This window comes from Erithacus rubecula (genome assembly GCF_903797595.1).
Source record: "Erithacus rubecula genome assembly, chromosome: 11".
Taxonomy (NCBI): Eukaryota; Metazoa; Chordata; class Aves; order Passeriformes; family Muscicapidae; genus Erithacus; species Erithacus rubecula.
This window is the reverse complement of record NC_136663.1, coordinates 19,268,677-19,288,187: the sequence shown is the minus strand read 5'-3', so window position 1 is coordinate 19,288,187 and position 19,511 is coordinate 19,268,677. Positions and strand designations below refer to the sequence as shown.

General features: G+C 52.2%; 1 protein-coding gene across 2 annotated transcripts in view; it reads right to left on the bottom strand.

Annotated features, from left to right (window-relative positions):
• EPHB1 (EPH receptor B1) overlaps positions 1-19,511 on the bottom strand; it is a 77,757-nt gene that overhangs the window by 13,919 nt on the left and 44,327 nt on the right. The window contains exons 4-11 of one of the 2 annotated variants that reach the window (XM_079315353.1): positions 16,202-16,357; positions 13,340-13,675; positions 10,368-10,549; positions 8,714-8,876; positions 5,908-6,016; positions 5,665-5,729; positions 1,675-1,797; positions 353-600 (exon numbers count right to left, since the gene is read on the bottom strand). In XM_079315353.1, coding sequence (XP_079171479.1) covers positions 353-600; positions 1,675-1,797; positions 5,665-5,729; positions 5,908-6,016; positions 8,714-8,876; positions 10,368-10,549; positions 13,340-13,675; positions 16,202-16,357 — 1,382 coding nt within the window. The remainder of the gene's footprint in view (positions 1-352; positions 601-1,674; positions 1,798-5,664; positions 5,730-5,907; positions 6,017-8,713; positions 8,877-10,367; positions 10,550-13,339; positions 13,676-16,201; positions 16,358-19,511) is intronic. The other variant, XM_079315354.1, reaches the window with a different exon arrangement.

Below are 19,511 nucleotides of genomic sequence, written 5' to 3'. Positions count from 1 at the left end.
GGTACCAACACCCTGACTGACTGATGGGGTGTCAGCTTGGATTCTGACTCTGTCAGTGTTTTGGGATTGTTCTTTGTAATACTGCATTTCTATTTTAATTTTCCTAGTAAAGAATTGTTATTCCTAATTCCCATACCTTTGCCTGAGAGCCCCTTAATTTCAAAATTACAATAATAATTTGGAGGGAGAGGCTTTATATTCTTTATTTAAAAGAGAAGCTCCTGCCTTTATTGGCAGACACCTGTTCTTCAAACCAGGACAACGCACACTGTGCCAGCTCCCAAATTAAGCGAACAGGATTTACAAACAGGACACCACCATCCCTTCCCAATCCCCAGCCCCCTGGCCGTACCCGCAGGAAGGAGTCCAGGGCGCCGTTCTCCATGAACTCGGTGATGATCATGACGGGCCGGCTCTTGGTGACCACCCCCTCGAGGCGAATGATGTTGGGGTGGTCGAACTGCCCCATGATGCTGGCCTCGCTCAGGAAATCCCGGCGCTGCTTCTCCGAGTAGCCGGCCTTGAGTGTCTTGATGGCCACGTAGATCTCCCGCTTGCCCGGCAGCTTCAGGCGCCCTTTGTACACCTCGCCAAACTCCCCTGAGAGCACAAGGGCCGATCATTTAGGTTGGTCAAACTTTGGTCAATCAACACCAGAGCCACCACCTTCTCCTCCTCCTCCTCCACACTAAACACTGCAAAGAGCAAGAAGTCCTTGCCCAGCTGACAAATGGCAGCCAATTCACACTTCAACAATGCTCTCCTCTACAAATCTGCCCACCTGTCCTCTTTAAAAGGGTCACTGTCTGCTACTGGGGACATGTTTAGGTCTGCAACCTTCTCCAAGGTGACAGAGCCCACTATTGACACAGGCAGAGGCTGTAGCTGCCTGTGCAAACCCCCAAAAAGGAGATTTGCAGGCAAAGAGCATCCACATTTAAGGACTATCTCAAATATCAGGTGCTGGTGGTGTTAATCTCAGCTGCCTTTCTGTACACTGCTTATCTTGGGGTGGGAAATAATTGGGCTGTTTACATGGCTGCTCTCTGATTTAAAATACAGAAAACACAGGAGAGCTTTCACTTCACCAAAGCAAAATTTGCCTAAGGAGGGATTACATTTAAGCCATGTTTGCAGCCACTCTACTTTGATGAGCAGCAAAGGGCAGGTGAAACATTGCTGAACTTGATCCCAAACAAACTGACTCATTGCTTCCTCACAGCTTCTCCTCCCCGGCTTCTCACTTTCTCCTCCAAGAGTATGACACAGTTATTTAAAAAAGGCAAGAGAACAGCACAGATCACACACACATGCCTGTGTGTGTATATATACATATGTAGGGGAATATGGCACAGACTACAGTGAGATGGGGCTTTTCTTGTTATCTCATGGAAAAGTCACATGGAAAATCCCAAGAAGCCCCATGGTCAGCCAGCTAATATACTCCTGAAGCCTCTCTCACCTCAGAGGAACTCTGAGGGCATTAAACAACCTCATGTCCACCACAACCCATCACAAACCCAGGAAAACCTGATGTTTCAAAGTTTCACTGAGGCCTTCCAGAGGAAGGACCATGTGTGCTCCTTCATAAAGTTGCTCCAGATGGATGCACAGCCACAGAGGAGCAGCAGAGAGGGCAGGGAAGGATGGGCAGCAGGACACAGAGAGACCCACCTGCCCCAATGACTTCCTCAATCTTCACAAAGGACACATCGATCTCCTTGGCGAACTCCCGGACGGCTTCGTTGGGGTCCTCGTAGGTGAAGGGGTCGATGTAGATCTTCATCCCTGGAGACCCTGGCACAGGGAAGACAGGAAAACAGCAAGAGGGAGAGAATTACAGAAACAGAGTTAATAGAATTGTTTGGGTTGGAAGGAGCTCAAAGTTTATTCCATACCATCCCCCACGAGCAGGGACACCTTCCACTAAACCAGTTTGCTCCATGCCCCATCCAACCTGACCTTGAACAATGCCAAGTGCAGTGAATCCCCCAGTCTCTGGGCAGCCTGGAAAACCAAGAGCATTTGTACCATGGCCAAGCACTGGAGACCCTTCTGTCCTCACACTCTTCAAGTAGCTGCTGTCACTGACCTCACCTACACCCCCTCCACAGACTCTTATCATGCCCTTTGGGGCAACAACTCACCCAAGTCACCCCTGCACTTCCTCCTCTCCCTCTCTGCCCTCCTCTCCTCTACCATTACCCTTCCTCTTCCTCCTCCACAGCAATGGGAGCAGTTACAGACCTGAACTACAGCACTCTGGCTTTGCAGTGAAGGCTTTATGAGGCTCCACGCGTTACTGAAGAAATATTTATTTACCCAAAAAGGCCTCTGATGGCTTTGTGGCAGCTACTAAATTGACAGAGTGCAGCAATTATAACCAACAGCCTGCATGGATCTGTGAAATAGGGCTTGGCTGGACACTGGGACACACGTGCAGTCCCTCACCCAGGGAAACACGTGGTAGCAGGACCTGGCCATGCTGCAGGGACGTGTAGGAAGTGGGCTCTTGCCCTTTTCCAAGGGGGAAAAACAAGAACAGGCACCCAGATTTCCCAAATGGGTTTGCAGATGCCACGTTTGGACGTCAGGGGCTGACAGAGCTGCCAAGCGGGATGGTGGTGAGGCACAGAGGTCACAGGGCTCAGCTGGACACCACTGCTGTACTGCCCCTAAAAAGGGACAATACGGGCTGTGGTGTCCCCTGAGAGGGGAGAGGGGCAGTCAGCTTCCTGTGCCATTTCTCATCCAAAAGGGGACTGTGGATGGCAAAGCAGCCCCTCAAGGTCATCTCAGGAGGGACAATGCTGCCTGGTCCCCTCCCCAAGGTACCTCACCCTTACAGGGATTAACAGCCCTCAGTTACTGTTCAGGACCTTTCCAAGACCTTGATCCTATGACACCCCTGCTTCCCAGAGTCCCCAGAGCTGGCATACAGATGGATCCATGGACCACAGCATCACCTCTGCACCAGGAATCTAAATCAGCTCCCAGCTGCAAAATAATTCAGGAGGAGCATGAAAGCCTCACAGTGGGGACTGCTGGTGCCAAACAGCCACCAGGGGAGAGCTGCTTGTGGGGCACTGAGGACTCAGGAAGGACCAGGCAGGAGCATCCTCACCCCCAAAAGGGACTTTGGGGCAGAAGTGCTGCACCTCAGAGGCAGGGGAGGCTGCAATGAAGCCATCTGTGCATCTCCCAGTTCATAAATCCCTTTATGGCTCTGTCTCATACACTTTAACTGCCCCATAAATTCTTTTACAAGAGCAGCTGATGCTCCAGCCAGGATTACAAAGGGATTTACAGGATCGTAATGGAGACTAGCTCACTGATCAACCTATTGAAAAAATAGAGGAGAAAACAATGCCCAAGTTTCCTGTCCCCTGTCAACACAGGCTGATCTTCAAACACCCTCTGATGTGCCCCAGGGTCTGTCCACAGGCTCAGGAATCACCAGGATGAGCTCCCCCCTCATCTTCATCCCATCCAAATGGGAGATTGGGCACCTAAACCCACTTCTCATCTCTGCCAACATGAGCACCCAGCTCATCATTCCCACACCAGCAAAGCTGGGTGAAATTCAAGGTACTGGTACACACCACCAAAGGCACCCATGGTGAGCTCACCTGCAAAGAGTTTTGTGCTCATAAAATCATCCCAAGAATCCTGAAAACTGCATTAGGCCATTTTTCACTACTGCAGACAAGGGCAAATTTTTTATCACTCTTCAAAAGTTGAAGCACCTTGTACCACGACCCTGACTCCAGCAGCCAGTGCCTTCTGGCATCATGTTTCCTTGGCATTAAATACCATGGGGACAGAGAAAAACCCTTCCTGCTGAATTGCTGGGTGTTCAACATTTCAGCAGGGGTGTTTCTCCTGTTTCCCCAGTCTCAAAGCTCCCAGTGAAGCAATGGAAGGGATAAACCACAAAAAACTACACCCCAAGAGACCCCATCTCACCCCAAAACCCACCTGGAGCACTCTGCCAGCAGTAGGTGATCCCAGGGGGCTGCTGGAGGGATGGTAGGGCTGTGCTGGGAGGCTGTAATAGCTGTACCACTGAACACATGGTGATTTGTTCCAGAGGATGCTCTCATTACTCCATTAGTTGCTCACCACAAATTTCCCACCTGTTTTGCTCCAGCCTCTGTACTGACAGAGTGCCCAGAGGCTCACTAACCTTGACAGGGTATTGCTGGCACCCCAGATTTCTGACACCAGTCATACAGCCCCCAGGTTTAGAAACCCAAGACAGGCACATGATTCATTGCTTCCCTATCCAGGTTGAGCATCCTGGACTTTGGGGGGCTTGGGGCCAGCTAGGGATGCATGTGTAGTAGGGAATACTTCAAAACAGGGAGAAAAATGTGAAAAATCATCCTGCCTGCAGCCCAATGTGAGTTTATCCATCAGGCATCAAATTCATCTTGCCCTGCCCCCCACAGTGCAGAAACGTGGAGAAAAGAGGGAGGAAAAGCACAGAGCTGTCATCACCCAGTGATGTTTGGAAAACAGTTTATTGTTTGCCAGGAGGTTCAGGGACCCCACAGTGCTGCCACCACAATGGGAGGGATCAGTGTGATGCCAAGAGGGTCTAAAGAGATCCAGTGTGCTTTCTTCTCTTGGCTGGGCTCTCTTGCTTATCTCCAGTCCCTCCTCAGCCTCTCCAGCTCTCCTGCTCTTAGTAAGGCTGACTGCTCCATCCCCATTCCTCCCCTCTGCTCATCCATACTGCCCCCTGCCTCTCTGCCCATCCTTCCTCCATCCCTCCATCCCACACCTCTTTCCCCCAGGAGACACCCAGGACCAAGATGATTCTTCCCACAAGCAAATTGCACCTGGGAAGCATGTCCAGGAGAGTGTAAATGGGATTTACATCCTGCAGGGATAGGGCGTGGAACCTGTGAACACCAGGAAAATCCTGCTCCCCAAAGCTGCTGCTTTGCTGCTGTATTTTCATTTGCAGTGCTGGCTGCTGGTGGGGCACCACAGCAGACATTACACACAAATACACCTGGAATTAATTCTGGTGCACAGCTCCACCAGCTGCAGAGATCTCCTAGGAAAAGCTCAGGCTCTCCTAATTGTTTTGCCAGGGGGGTCAGCAGCCCAGAGCCAGCTCAACATTCCCAGTCACTGGCTGCACATCCTTCCCAGACCAAGGTACAGGGCAAGCATCAGCCACACAGGCAGGACAGCAGCAATGCCACCACCAGCACCCACATCCATGCACCCAAAATCCACAATCAGCTCAGCATCCATCCAAACCCAGGCAGAGCCTGTGGCAGGACATCAAAGGCTCACCCTCCCTCTGAACACCACCTCTCTTCCTTCTTCCCTCCTTTGGGAGTCTGAACAGCAACCTCTCCCCATCCCTTGTCCCCTTAATCCCTCCTGCCCCTGACATACCCCCAAATCCATCATCATTCCCCAAATCCGTCCTGGTACTCTTCCCACCCACAGTGCTGCACCACTGCAGCCTGCCCTCCCCCAGCCCCACACATGACAGACACGTGGACATCTCCACTCCCACCCTATGGTCCTGTCCATCTGCCACGGGGGCTCCCACCAGCCCACAGACCCCCTGGAAGGGGAGCAGAGGAGCACATGCTGGTTTGGGGGAGTCTCCTGTCTGCTTTGCCCACTGTCCCTGCTCACCTCTGCCAGTGCTGTAGTGCTGCAGTTTGTCACTGTACACAGCCTCCTTGCTGTAGGCACGCTTCCTGGGAGAACAGGGAGACAACAGCCACGATTCAGGGATCAGCACCAAACCGCTCCCAGCAACACCCCATCAGCAGTGGCATCCTGCTGCTCCCTCTGGCCACGTGGGTCCCCCATCCCACCCCTCCTAGCCCTAATCTGCACCTCACCACCTCCACCTTCCAGGGACACTGATCCCACCTGCTGCAGACGATGGAAATGGCCACCAGGGAGACGATGAAGACCACGCCGGCCGCCGCGGAGCCCGCGATCAACGGCAGCTGCTCCCTCAGCTCCGACTTGTAATCGTCTGTGAGAGAACAGGCATGGGGTCAGCCCTCCCTGGCACACGCATGGGCTGGGAGCAGCCTTTGGGAAGGGATCCCTCTGGCTCCACGGGGCTGCACAAGGGGATCCAGGCAGGGGATGAGCCGCTGCCATGCTGCACCAGGCAGGATTGTCATGCTTGGCATAAAGACAAGGGAGAGAATTTCCTGGAAATAACATCAGATCAATGTGCATGGGCCCAGTTTCCCAAAGTGATGAGCTTCACAAGGTGGCTTTGTCCATGGCTTTGGGATTTCCCTTTCTTCAATAAATTCATTTATTGAGCAGCCTGATCTACCAGAAGCTGTTTCTGCACACGGCAGGGGGGTGGAATGAGGTGAGCTTCAGAGTCTCTTCCAACCCAAACCTTTTTGAGGCTCTATGACTTAAACCTGTTGGCCACTTTGACCAATTTTAACATGGGGCCTCAGAGACACAAAATTCTTACAAACTGTAGGAAAGGTGAGGAAGAAAACACCATTAATAACCAAGCCAACCAGAGAATGCTATGCCAAGACTTATGAGACATCAGAGTCCACCATACAATGGTGAACTTGGGGAGCGAGGCTCAGGAGAACCTGGGAACCATCGCCAGAAATCTGCTTGTAGGTTTTAATATCTCAACATGAGACAGGGCCTTTTGCAGAGCCATGGCACCCACAGCACCCCTTCCCCACCAAGCATCCCTCAGAACCTCTTTTGTCTGCTCAGCCACCCCCTGCATCCTCCAGCAGCAGGCTGGGGTGAAAGCCAAGGTGGCACTGGGAAGACTGGACATGCCTGGGGCAACCCCCAGAAAGCTACTCTCCCATTTTTCCCTGCTCCATCAGTGGTGTGGGTACTCTCAACAGGCAGTATATCCAGCAGATCTCACATTCCTGGGGCTTCTGCAGCATTCCAAAAAAACCCCTCTCTCTGATCACTCCATCAAGGTCTGCAAGGCTGTGCCACAGGCCAGCCACATGCAAGGGTTAAAATAAAACTCATCCAAAATAAAGCATTTAGCACCATTTTATCTGTATTTCCTACTCTGCAGTTAATTACTAGCAACTAGATTTATCTCTTGCATGCTGCTTAAATCCTGAGAAATTCTCATCTAACAATCAATTATTATTTAATAAGCTACACAATCCATTCTTATTAAATTTCAATTAATTGCTTATTTGAGGCAGGATTTTTCTTCTCGCTTCTCTAATCCTGAATATTTGAGGCATTGGAGGGGGGTTTATTACCATTTCCTTCCCTTTGGTCACCCAGCATGGTTTTCCTCCTCCCACCCCAGCTGGCACTCGATGTGAACACAAGCATAGGGTGACCCGTTTTAGGGAAGAAGAAATGCTTTAGGAAAGAAGAAAAGCTTTAGGAAAGACAGGCAGTGAGGCTGGGAGCCATGGATGTCACCCAAACAGTGAAGATACTGTGCCCAGCAGCAACAGGGAACGTGCTCTCAGCTGCCCCAGGGGTAGGAGGACCTGCCTCACTCACCAACTTCTGGATAAATCCTCAAACTGGGATTAATGGAAAACACTCCCATGAGTTAGTAGTTTCTAAAGAAAGCTAGTGTTTGTGGGTGCAGGGAAGGGCTGGGGGCAGAAGAAGCCATGAAGGTCATGAGATGGCCCAACACATCCCTTTGGCATGGGGAATCAGCTTTCAGATGGGTCTGACCATCCCAGCTTTGCCCTGATGGCTCAGATGGACTCCAGTTATCCCAGAGTCCTTCCTCCAAGGGTCTAAAACCCTCCTCCCACCCCATCACACCGTGCTGGTGCCAGGGACTTCTGTCCCCACAGCTCAAGGCAGCAGAGACAGAAACAAATAGCAGGGAAAATGTGGAGCTGGAGATTGAGAGCGGATCACTCCTCCCTGTGTTGGGTTGATGTGGCCAGCAATGTGTATTCTATCCCCATCTGCTGAAGCTGGGTGGGGCAGTGATTCCTTATCTCCATGGCACATACCATCTGCTAATGGGCCAGCTTTAAACCAGCTGGGACAATCATCTTTATCTTTCCCACAACCCATCCTCCCTCCAGGAGATATCATCTGCTAACGGGCCATTGAGTTCCACTGCATGACTGATAAAATTACATCATCCCACTGGGAGATGCTCCAGACAGGGGGAGGAGCCAAACATTTCCTACCCAGATGAAAACTGAGATTTTGGACAGCAAGTTACTTTCTTTCCACTGGATTCCAGAGGAAAGCCAGACCTTTCCACATCATCCCTGGACCTTCAGAGGAAAACTACACCTTCTACAGGAGCACTGCTCCAGCTGAACCACATCTGCCACTGCAGGAGGATGCAGCCACCATTGAATGGGGCTGCTGCCAACACCCTGACTGACTGACGGGTGTCAGCTTGGATTCTGACTCTGGCAGTGTTTTGGCATTGTTCTTTGTAATACTGCATTTCTATTTTAATTTTCCTAGTAAAGAATTGTTATTCCTAATTCCCATATCATTGCCTGAGAGCCCCTTAATTTCAAAATTATACTGATTTGGAGGGAGGGGGTTTACATTCTTCATTTCCAAGAGGAGCTCCTGCCTTTACTGGCAGACACCTGCCCTTCAAACCACACACTCGCTGGCGGCTAAAGAGACACGGCCACAAATGCTGTGGATCCCGTGCTGGGACAGACCCTGGAATCCCACCAGAGCCCAGGCCCCGGGCTGCACTCACCGTCGGTGAGGGTCTGGAAGCACATCTTGCCGCTGTACTTGCCGTAGCCAGCCACGGTGCGGGCGCGCACCTGCACCACGTACACCATGCCGGGCCGCAGCCCCTCCAGCCGCGCCGTGTTGGTCTGGCTGCGCGCCATGGACGAGTTGTACTCGTTGTGGTCCTGCAGAGACAGCCACACTCAGGGGACAGCACGGGGGGCTGCAGCCACCTGGGCCTGCTGAGGGCAGGGATGGGGTCTGGCTGCAGGGGATGGTTCTGCTTCGGGAGTGTCCCTGACACAGAGGAGCCCAAGGGAAAGGCTGGGAGAATTGGGATTGTTCAGTCTGGAGAAGGTTTTGGGGTGACCTAACTGTGGCGTTCCAGTACCTGAAGAGAGTTACAATAAAGATGGGGAAGGACTATTTGTAAGGGCCTCGAGTGACAGAACATGATTTCGTGTTGGGGGAATGACTTCCCACTGACAGAGAGTATTTAGGTTGGATATTTGGAAGAGATTCTCCCCTGTGAGGATAGTGCACAGAGAAGCTGTGGCTGCCCCATCTCTGGAAGTGTCCCAAGCCAAGTTGGACAGGGCTTGGAGCAACCTGGGATAGTGAAAGGTGTCCCTGACCATGGAAGAGGGTGGAACAACATGAGCTTCAAGGTCCCTTCAACCCAGGACAATCTATGATTTTATGAAACAGGACCCACAAGGAACTGGGGGGCCTTGAAGCACATGCCTCCCAGGCACCCCCTTGTCCCACCAGAGCACAGAGCATGGAGTAGCAGAGGGAAACAATAAGATTATCCAGAGCAAAAATCATTTATGAACAACAGATTCCTCCTCTTCAAATGATTGGCGTCCTCATGCATTTCAGAAACACCCCACAGGGACACCCACCTGATGTTCCTGCCCACAGCATGGGGGCTGGAACTGGATGATCTTAAAGGCCTCTTTCACCCCAAACCATTCTGTGATTCCACTGAACACCAAAATGTGCCCTATGAGACCCTGCTCATTCAGGCTCAAGGGCAACTCTTTGCTGAGATCCCCAAATCCTGCAGTCCTGCTCTGCTGGTACTGGTCCTTGCCTACACCTTGGTGGAAACCTCATGTGTCTCCACTCTTCATGTTTTACCACATTCCCCAGTGCTTTGCTGGTGAGAGGCCACTGGTGACATCATTTATTTTTCATACTTAGAGGAATTCATTAGAGCTGGTAAGACACAGGAGGAATAGAACAGCTTGGGTTGGGCAGGGTTCACCGCAGGTGTCGGGAGCGTGTCCCCTGCAGGACAGGACCAAGGGTAGGCAGTGACCCAGGCAGGGACAGCCTCCATAACCTTCCCTGGTCCTCTCCAACCCCTTCCCCTCCTCCTGATTCAGGTCCCTGCTCAACCTAGCAAACAGCAGGGATGGAATGGCTGAGGCTGGACAATACTCTAGTGCGAGGTGTCCCATGGCAGGGGGTTGGAACTAGAAGAGCTTTAAGGTCCTTTCCAACCCAAGCTGCTCTATGATTCTGATTCTGTGATTTAGCATCTGCAGTCACAACTCACTCCCACCTTCTGGAGGCAGCTCGGGCAACCTGCTGCCTGTGCTACGTGACCATTCCCAGCAGAGGCTGTCCCAGAGCCCCCAGCCCAGCCCCAGGGCAGCTCCCAGGCTCACCGGGGCCGGCCTGGAGCCCACGGCGCTGCTGCCGTCGGGCGTGCAGATGCGGCTCAGCTTCTCGTAGTAGCGGATCTCGTAGTCCAGGATGATCCCGTTGGGCTGCTCGGGCTGCGGCCAGGACAGCGTGATGCTCCTCATGGTGGCACTCACCTGGTGCATGATGGGCACAGTGGAGGGGGCTGCCAAGGAAGGGGGGAGAGAGGGAAAATTAATGGAGAGGGGGAGGAAAAATGGCCCTGAGCAGGGGGAGAATCCCCACGGCATCCCAAATCTCCCACGCCTGTGGTTGGCTCCCCCATGGGACCTGCTCGCTCATTAGCAGTGGGAAGAGAAGCATCTCAGCAGCTTTACATGGAAGCTGAGCAGCAAGCCACTGAGGGAATTCTACAATTTGAACCAACTACTCCTTTTAATTAGGGGCTTGGAAATCCTTGGTGTTCCTTCTCCCTGGGAATGCTTGCTCCAAGGATGTCTCCCATGGCAGGAGAGACACAGGAAAGTTCTCCCAAGAGGGGCAAACCAAGGTTTAGTAACAAGGGCTCTGTGTGACATCTTTTGCTGTAACAGCCTCTCTGGGGAGCCAGCACTCAGCACCAGGGAGCTGTGCAACAACTGCCACCCCACATGCTCTCAGAAACAGGGTGTGGGAGCAAAAATCTGCCCACCTTGAGGATAGAGACAGGGAACCAGGGCAGGGACATCCCAGCCCAGCTCTGGCTCCAGAGAAGCTGCTGGGGCTGCTCTTAGGGGATGCTCATCCTCAGCATCCAAATGTGCTTCTCCCAGGAAAACAGAAACACTGTCCTACCACCCTTAGGAACACTGAGCTACTAAATCAGTCAGGAGACTTTTTTCAAATGCTTTGTGCCCTCCAAGTTACACTCACAGGGGGCAGAGCCAGCCAATACAGCCCTAATCCTGCACTTAATCATATAAAAAGAAAGGTATCCAAGTCTGTCCACACCCAAAGGGGCACTGGCATGTCCTGTCCACAGAGACAGCTCCCAGTCCAGCCATCTCACCATGCCTAGAGTATGGACTGTGCTGGGAAGGGAAAATGCCTCCCTCCCCTGTGTGAATCCAGGGAATACCTGAACAACCTGCACAACCAGCCTGGTGCATGGGATCCTGCCATGGAGGGAATCTGGGGCTGGCAGGAGCCCTGGTTCTCATGGCTCCAATGGAAGATGTGGATGGTTCAGCACTGCCTTTGTTTACCCAGAATACTTAATCCTTTTTTTTTTTTAATCTCTCCATATCTGCTCCAGAAAGATGCTCGTGGGCTGAAATTCAGAACTCAGACTGATTGCTGTTTTATTAATTCCAATTATCTTGGAAGGGGCTGGGAAAAATGGCTGGAAAAACCTGGTGGAAAGCCAAAGAGATTTTAGAGGGAGAGCACCAATGCCCTGGATATCCCTGATGAACTTCCATCATGTTACCCCACAGCCCAGAATTTCCATGTTTGTAATCAGCCTTTTTAAGATAAACAGGGACCACTGGGGTACAGACAGACAGATGAGGTTGACCTGGCTGTTCCCAGCTCCCCATGGTGGGAGAAGAGCTAAGAAACACCCCAAAAATCCATCCCAGGAAAAAAAAGCCTGGAAACAAGAGGCAGGTTTGGCTGCACGTGGTTCAGCAGATAGCAATGCCAGCCATGCACAAGTGTAGATTTGTATTCCCTGGAGCCAGGAGACTGAAATATTTACAGTGGTTTACACTGAAATATTTCCACTGAAACATTTACACCAGGTTTCTCCATTGTGCTGTCCAGAGGGAGCAGGATGAAGGCTGCCTGCCCTGGCACAAAGCAGGAATTCTCATTCCCATTTTAAAATCAGAGCACATGGGCTCCCATACCCTCTGATCCTCAGTACAGCCCAGGACCAGCTGCTCCTTTGCCATCTGCACACCTACCCCACCAACATCCCTGTTTGACCCAGAGCTGCTCATTCAGCTCCTGATGCCTGACTGGGGAAAGAGGGCAGAGGAGCCTGGAAAAGGAGACAAGAGGAAAATGATGGGAGAGGGATGTACCAGAGGAGACAGAGCCTGGACTCAGCCTGGGGATGCTGCTCCCTCTGTGCTGCAACACAGTCAGACTGTGTTTCAAGGCTGTGTTTCAAGGCTGGATTCACCCCATCTCCCTTCTCCCAACTGGAAAGTGGTGATGCCATTTCATCCCCAAGCCAACTCTCACCCTGCCCAGGGCTCAGGCTACCCTTCCCTATCCCCATTCCTATATCCCCTCTTTCTCCCTGCTCAGGGCTGGGGACACCACAGCCATCACACAGACCCTCATAGCCAGGAGCTCTTCCTTTTGGACACAGAGCCTGACAACACATGGAGATTACAACCAGCAGCAGGACAGCCAAACTGGCTGGTATCACCGGGACAGCCACACTCCCTGGTATCACTGAGACAGCCAAACTGGCTGGTATCACTGAGACAGCCACACTGGCTGGTATCACCGGGACAGCCACACTCCCTGGTATCACTGAGACAGCCACACTCCCTGGTATCACTGAGACAGCCAAACTGGCTGGTATCACTGAGACAGCCACACTGGCTGGTATCACCGGGACAGCCACACTCCCTGGTATCACTGAGACAGCCACACTCCCTGGTATCACCAGGACAGCCACATTCCCTGGCACCACCAGGACAGCCACACTCCCTGGTATCACCGGGACAGCCACACTCCCTGGTATCACTGAGACAGCCACACTCCCTGGTATCACTGGGACAGCCACACTCCCTGGTATCACTGGGACAGCCACACTCCCTGGTATCACCGGGACAGCCACACTCCCTGGTATCACCGGGACAGCCACACTCCCTGGTATCACTGGGACAGCCACACACCCTGGTATCACCAGGACAGCCACACTCCCTGGTATCACCAGGACAGCCACACTCCCTGGTATCACTGGGACAGCCACACTCCTGGCACCACCGGCACTCACCAGCCTGGTTGGTGGTGATGTTGACGGAGACGTGCTGCTGGGGGAAGGGGCTCTTGCTGGACACGCCGTTGACCGCCTGGATCTCGAAGGTGTAGGGGGTGTGGGCCCAGAGGTTGCTGATGAAGACGCGGGTGTCGGTGAGCCCCAGCTGGCGCGGCACGAAGTCGACGTTGTCGTCGCAGCGCGAGCAGGCGCGCCGGTCCGAGCGGCACTTCTTGCACACGATGTTGTAGGTGACGTCGTCCCGGCCGCCCGTCTCCCGCGGCGGGTGCCACTCCAGGATGATGGACGTCTCGTTGACAATGGAGATGACGTTGCGGGGCCCGGATGGGACACCTGCGGGAAAGGAGAGGAGTTGAGACGTGTTCTTGCCTTTTCATGGAGGCTCCAGCATGGAGAAGGACACCCCGGGGATCTGCACTACCCATCATCTCCTCCCTCAGGAGGGGTTTGGTGTCCACAGCTTTGCTTAGCTCAGGGTCAGACTTTCCAACCACCTGCACTGCAAACAAGTTTCCCAGATGGAGATGACAACTCCCATGCCACAAAGCCACTTAAGTCTCTCTTCTCCCTGTGGAATGCATGCAGATCCATCCGTGAAGATGGACTCATTTTCACCCCATCAGGAGATGCTGAGATAACTGCAGTGCTCACATGGAGAAGCACCTCGAGCAGATTATCCCAGCAAGAGAAAAGTCACTTAGCCAGCACCGTGGAGAACGAGAGGAGCAGCAGAAGAAGAGAAAGTCAAAAATGGAAAGTGGTTATTAAGGGTTCAATGTCTCAAGTTGGAAACCCAGGAATTTCCCAGCATGGAGGAGAGCCAGCAGCACTCCATGGTTTGTAAGCAGCTCCCATGTTGGACGAGATGAAAATGGCATTGATCAAAGCCACCAGGAGCCATTGCAAATGCTTCAGAGGATGAGAACTGAACACGGCTCCGACTGCAAGCGCTGCCAGACTGGGGCTGCAGTCCCTTCAGGAGGAACCCAGGACAGCATCACTGAGGTGCAAACACACATCTGCACAGATCCAAGGAAGGATCTGGGGTCAGCCCGGATGGCTCCACAGCCAAAACCACAAAATTCAGCTGCTTGGTTACAGTAAATAAGGGAAGCAAGGACTTCCTCATGCTGGCTGGGCTGGGGGCTGCACTTCCAAGAAAGAAAAAGGACTTTACCATGATACAGGGAGCAATAAAAATGATGGAAGACTTGACCTGCAAGGAAGGTTAAGAGAGAGAAGCACACTCTGTCATGAGGAAACCCATCCCACAGGAGCCCTCCTCCTGTGTGTGTGCACCAGGGAACATCATTAGGGCTGTGGATAAATCAGCCCTGTTAGTGGCCAGGGATGGGCTGGACAGGGACAGATTCATCAGCACCATGGTGACGTGGCTGGTGGGATGGAGAGGTCATTCTGTGTGCAGACACTCTGAGAGCCTCTCTAAGCTGCTGCCGTGGATAATGCAGATGAAAGATTTTGTTCAAATGCCTGGAGAAATGGCAGCCTTAAAAAAAATTAAGATAATAAAATTCCACTCCCTTTAGCCATCTTCCTCTTTAGGAATAAAAGTGTTGTGGAGCAGCATCAGTGCAGCATCCTTGCTGGAATCCTGGGCTTTCCTGTACCTGAAGCACCACAGCATTGCCAGCCTCCCCCATGGTGCAGGTGTCAAAGAGAGTTATGGGATGGTTGTAGGGGCCACAACAGGGCAGAAGCAGGGAGAAAGACCTTGATTCCCCAGGGGAACAAGACTGCAGGACTCACAAAGGGTCAATGAGATCAATATTAGTGAGCTACCCCCAAAAATCTGTAACCTGTCTCAGGTGCCTAAATCCCAAGCCTCCTTCCATACCTTAAGCAGTTAATATCTTTTCAAGAAAAAGGAAAAAAACCCATATATCTTCCCTTTCCTGGCAGTAAACTCTGCCTCCCCAAATTCCTCCCACTTTAATTGCAGCCCCTTCCCTCCTCTGCAGGGATCACCCTTGGAAAGGTTCCAGTCCAGGGCACTGCCTGCAGCTCCACAATGTTATGTACTCCTCTGACACAGAGAAACTTTGTGGGTGAACAGATGGCACCTCAGATTGGATCACTGCAAAATCAAGCACTGACGAGAAGAAATAAAAATCAGCAGAGACTTTTTTCCTGTATTCCAACAGCGCAGCACTGCTGTAAATCAGTTATGTAACGAGGCATAATAAAGACCTGTAGATAATCTGAAGTTGTGCAACCTGCTGAAATACCTGTATGAGAGCTCAGGTGATCCAGCAAAACACACAAATCCTTCTCTTGTTTCCTTGATGAGTGCTTTGGGCACTTCCCAGCATGGGGAGTCCAGAGGATTCATGTGCTAAAGCTCCATGATAGGCTGGTTCAAGGGCCTGGAGTGTATCTGGGGGGACGTTGAGGCCTCTGTTTCCAGCAGGCTGAAGAGCACAGCAGCTCTTTCCTCTCTCCTGGGCTTTTTCCCACCAAAAGACAGGCTTGAGGACACTGCTGCCCTGCCAGGCAGCTCGGGCAGGCAGCCGAGCAGCGCCGCATCGCTGAATACCAATGCTTAACGCAGCTTTCCCCTCTATTAAAAAATACTCCATCTGCAAGACTATGAACAAGACAGCCAGAGCAGATAACTTTAAATCCTAATTTATCCTGGGGACTATCTCCCTGCCATCACCGCCACTGCCCGGGTGATGTATAAATCCCAGAGGCTGCCAGTGAGGTGGGATGTGGATCCACGCCATCCCTCCGCCTTGCCCAGCCAGCTGTGCCCGTGCTCCCATCCACAGTGGGAGAAAATGAAACCAAGTGCACACGGATGAGCCTTTCCCCACAGCCCCCACTCCAGCCCATACTCACTGGTGCAGGCGGCGGCCGGCGGGTCGGAGTCTGCCCGGTAGTAGCCGTTGCGGCAAGCGCACACCGCAGACGCCTCGGAGCTGGAGCGGCTGTTCGGGGGGCACGGCACACACTGCCCCGAGCCCTGGCTGGCCTTGAACGTCCCTGCAGGGCAGGCTGCAAGACAGAGCACAGCACAGGGTCCTCAGCTGAGCCAGGGTGCAGGGAGAGCAGGGAGAGGAGAGGGAGGGGGTAAAAGAAGAGGAAAGGAAAGAGGAGAGGGAAACAGAGAGATACGAGAAGGAAAAGGGAGAGGGAGAGGATTAAAGAAGAGAAAAGGGAAGAAGAAAGGAAAGAGGAAAGGGAAGAAGAAAAGAGAGAGAGGGAAACAAAGAGAGATACAAGAAGGAAAAGAAAAGGGAGAAGAGGAGACACAGAAAAGCTTCACACTCGTATCAGCGCTGAATGGGGAAGCACTGTCCCACGAATCTAGGATGGCCAGAATTTTCCATGTTGGTTATGGATTATTCCTGAAGCCACTAGACAAACACTGCAACCACATGGCAACAATCTTTAGCCAGACAGAGCAAGGGGGCTGTAGCAGTTGCTTTGCTCCCTGCTGCTTGCTCCCAGGCAGGGGGATGGCAGGGGGCTGTGGGACCCCCATCCCAGCAGCACCCATGGGGACATGGACAAGGGCAGGACAGTGCTTCTCTTCTGCTGATCAGTCCCTTTCCACCACCCCCAACAGCCTGGCTTAGGTCCCACAGCTCTTTTTACATGCAAAATTTAAATATTTTATTAAAAAGTCTATGTGACACCCATGACAGTGTGTTATGGGTCCATCCCTTTAATCCCTCAGCCTGGGGCTGGAGCTTCCCAACCTCTGAGTTCATTCAAGCAGGAAATGGCAACTAATTCATAACGGAGAAGATGTTCCAGTTACAGTGAGGGTTTAATCAGCCACAGGGGAGGTTTCATTAATCAACCATCTCGCTGCTCTGCAGAGACAGGGCGAGGATGCAGTGACAGAGATGGGGTCCCTCATCTCCGCCTCACCCCACCCATCCTCAGCAATGGACACTGATGAATGGATGCCCATCCATCCCTGACATCTCACAAAATCTGACACAACCAAAGGCTGCAGAAGGGAATATCTGTGTTTTGGCACCAAGGGATCAGGCTTCCATCCAGCCCAGGAGAGACTGTTCCTGGCCTCACAGCAGGGGGATGCCAACCCCATTCAGCTCCTGGCTCTGCCCCTGCCATGCCAACCCCCAAGGCACAGCTCTGCAGAGAAACACCCGACGTGTCTCATAAACACACTGATGATTGAGATAATGGAAAGTGCCTCTTAGCCTCTGTCTGCTGCATCAGGATATGAGGCATCTCCTAGCAGCTATGAAGAGGAAATTAATAGGAGCAAGCAGGAGTAACCACTTTGATGCAATTTCCTTGGGAGATAGTGGACCATCTAATCTTTATTGGAGCCCTTTAACCTGTCATTCAAAACTCATGAAGGCCTCCTGCTCACACAGCCTTTCCAGATATTAATAGATGATAGAAAAGAATAAATCAAAACAATATTTTACAATTTTATTATTCAGAAGATCCCTCCCTCCCCCAGCCTGAGGCACACAACTGGCTGCAATGAACTGTCTCATTCCAGTGTTCCTGACAGCTGGGTGAGGACATGGCATTTCAGAGGAACTAGACACCATCTCCCACTGCCCTTCCTCTTCCCCATCAAGGGAGGACTGCCAAGTCCTCCACATCCCACCATAGCCATCCCATGCCTGTGGCACCTTTAGGAAGCACTCAGGGCCATAACCCACCACCTCATGCAGTGGGCAGTGAGACACACGGGGTCACCATGCAGTCCAGAGGGTTTGAGGAGTCCCTTCAGGATGCTCCACAGCAGAAGGCAGAAGGATGCAGACCCTTCCCTGATCCACACACACAGCCCTATTCCCATAACAGCACAAGGAGGCAGAGTTACAAAGACACACAAGGCAGGAGACAAAACCACAAATACACACCAAGGCTTGGAGTGCATCTCCAGCTCCTCATCTCTCCCTTCCCACCATCGCCTCCCCACCACATCCCAGCAGCCTTGTGCTCCCACTGGAAGGGAGAGCATCCATGAGGTGTGCAAAGGAGAACCTGTGAGCTCTGGAGCTGGAGGATGTGTCAGAACACACCAGAAACATGGCAGACACTTTGGAGGAGCAGGAAGGGGAGGGCAGTGGCACCAGGGAACATCCACCTGTGTTTTAATGGAAGAGGATGGATGAGGGAAGGAGAACAATGAGGAGATTGCAGTGCTATGAGCAAGCCTCAGTTTTAAGCTTGAGGGCATGTTGGTGGGCTGGTTGAAGAGGTTTGTTAATGTTTAATTACAATTAATCCAAGTGATGCTTTGTCAAAACACCTGAACATGGCAGCCTGCACCCCAGTGTCCACAGGTTTCCGTTATCACTTTACTTATCCACAAATTCCTGTAATCTGCAGGCACGTGGCTCTTAATTGCTATTATTACCAATTAGCTTTTCTCTCCTGTAATTACACTGTGCTTGCCTAAAGCCTCCCACAGTTTCAGGGAGGTGGATGCCTTCTCCTCCTTCCCAAATATGCCATGGCTGCAGCACTCTGCTCTGGCTGCTGCCTGTGTGTCCCCTCTTTCTGGGGGAGCTTAACCATGAACCTCATACTGCAAACACAGCAGAAACCCCCAGGGCCTTGCAATGCCATGGTGGGATCCATAATCCTTCACATGGCAAACCTACAGTCCAAGTGCAAGGCTCAGATGGAGGACTCGAGCCCAGGAGGGAGCAATAAATCACCCCACTAATAGCCAGTGCAACATTTGCCCTAATTTAAGAGCTGCTCCAAGAGTTTCTCAGAGCTGGCAAAGCCTGCATCCCTGACAGTGTGTTGGACAAATGCAGGATGAGGCTCTGCCTCAGCTTTCCCTGTGGGAAGAGGCTCTTTCTGCCAGTGCCCAGCCTACGGCACAACCCGCATCTCTTCAGCCCGGAGCAGAATTAATTGATTGTTGATTATGGGGGCTGGATAAGATTAATGATGTGCTTAACTATCCATTTCCTCACACTTAGGCACCAGGGGTGTGTTTGTAAATGCTGAGGCACAGAACTCCTCTGTGCTGCTCAGCAGGGAGGATGCTCAGCACTTAACCCCCCCACAATCCAAAGCTGCCCCCAGATCCATCATCCTGCACCTCAGGAATGCTGCACATCCCAGGTGCCACTTTGACAGCAGGACCCCTTTTCCAGGGCTGACATGTCTGGGACTGGGGGAGAACATCATTGAA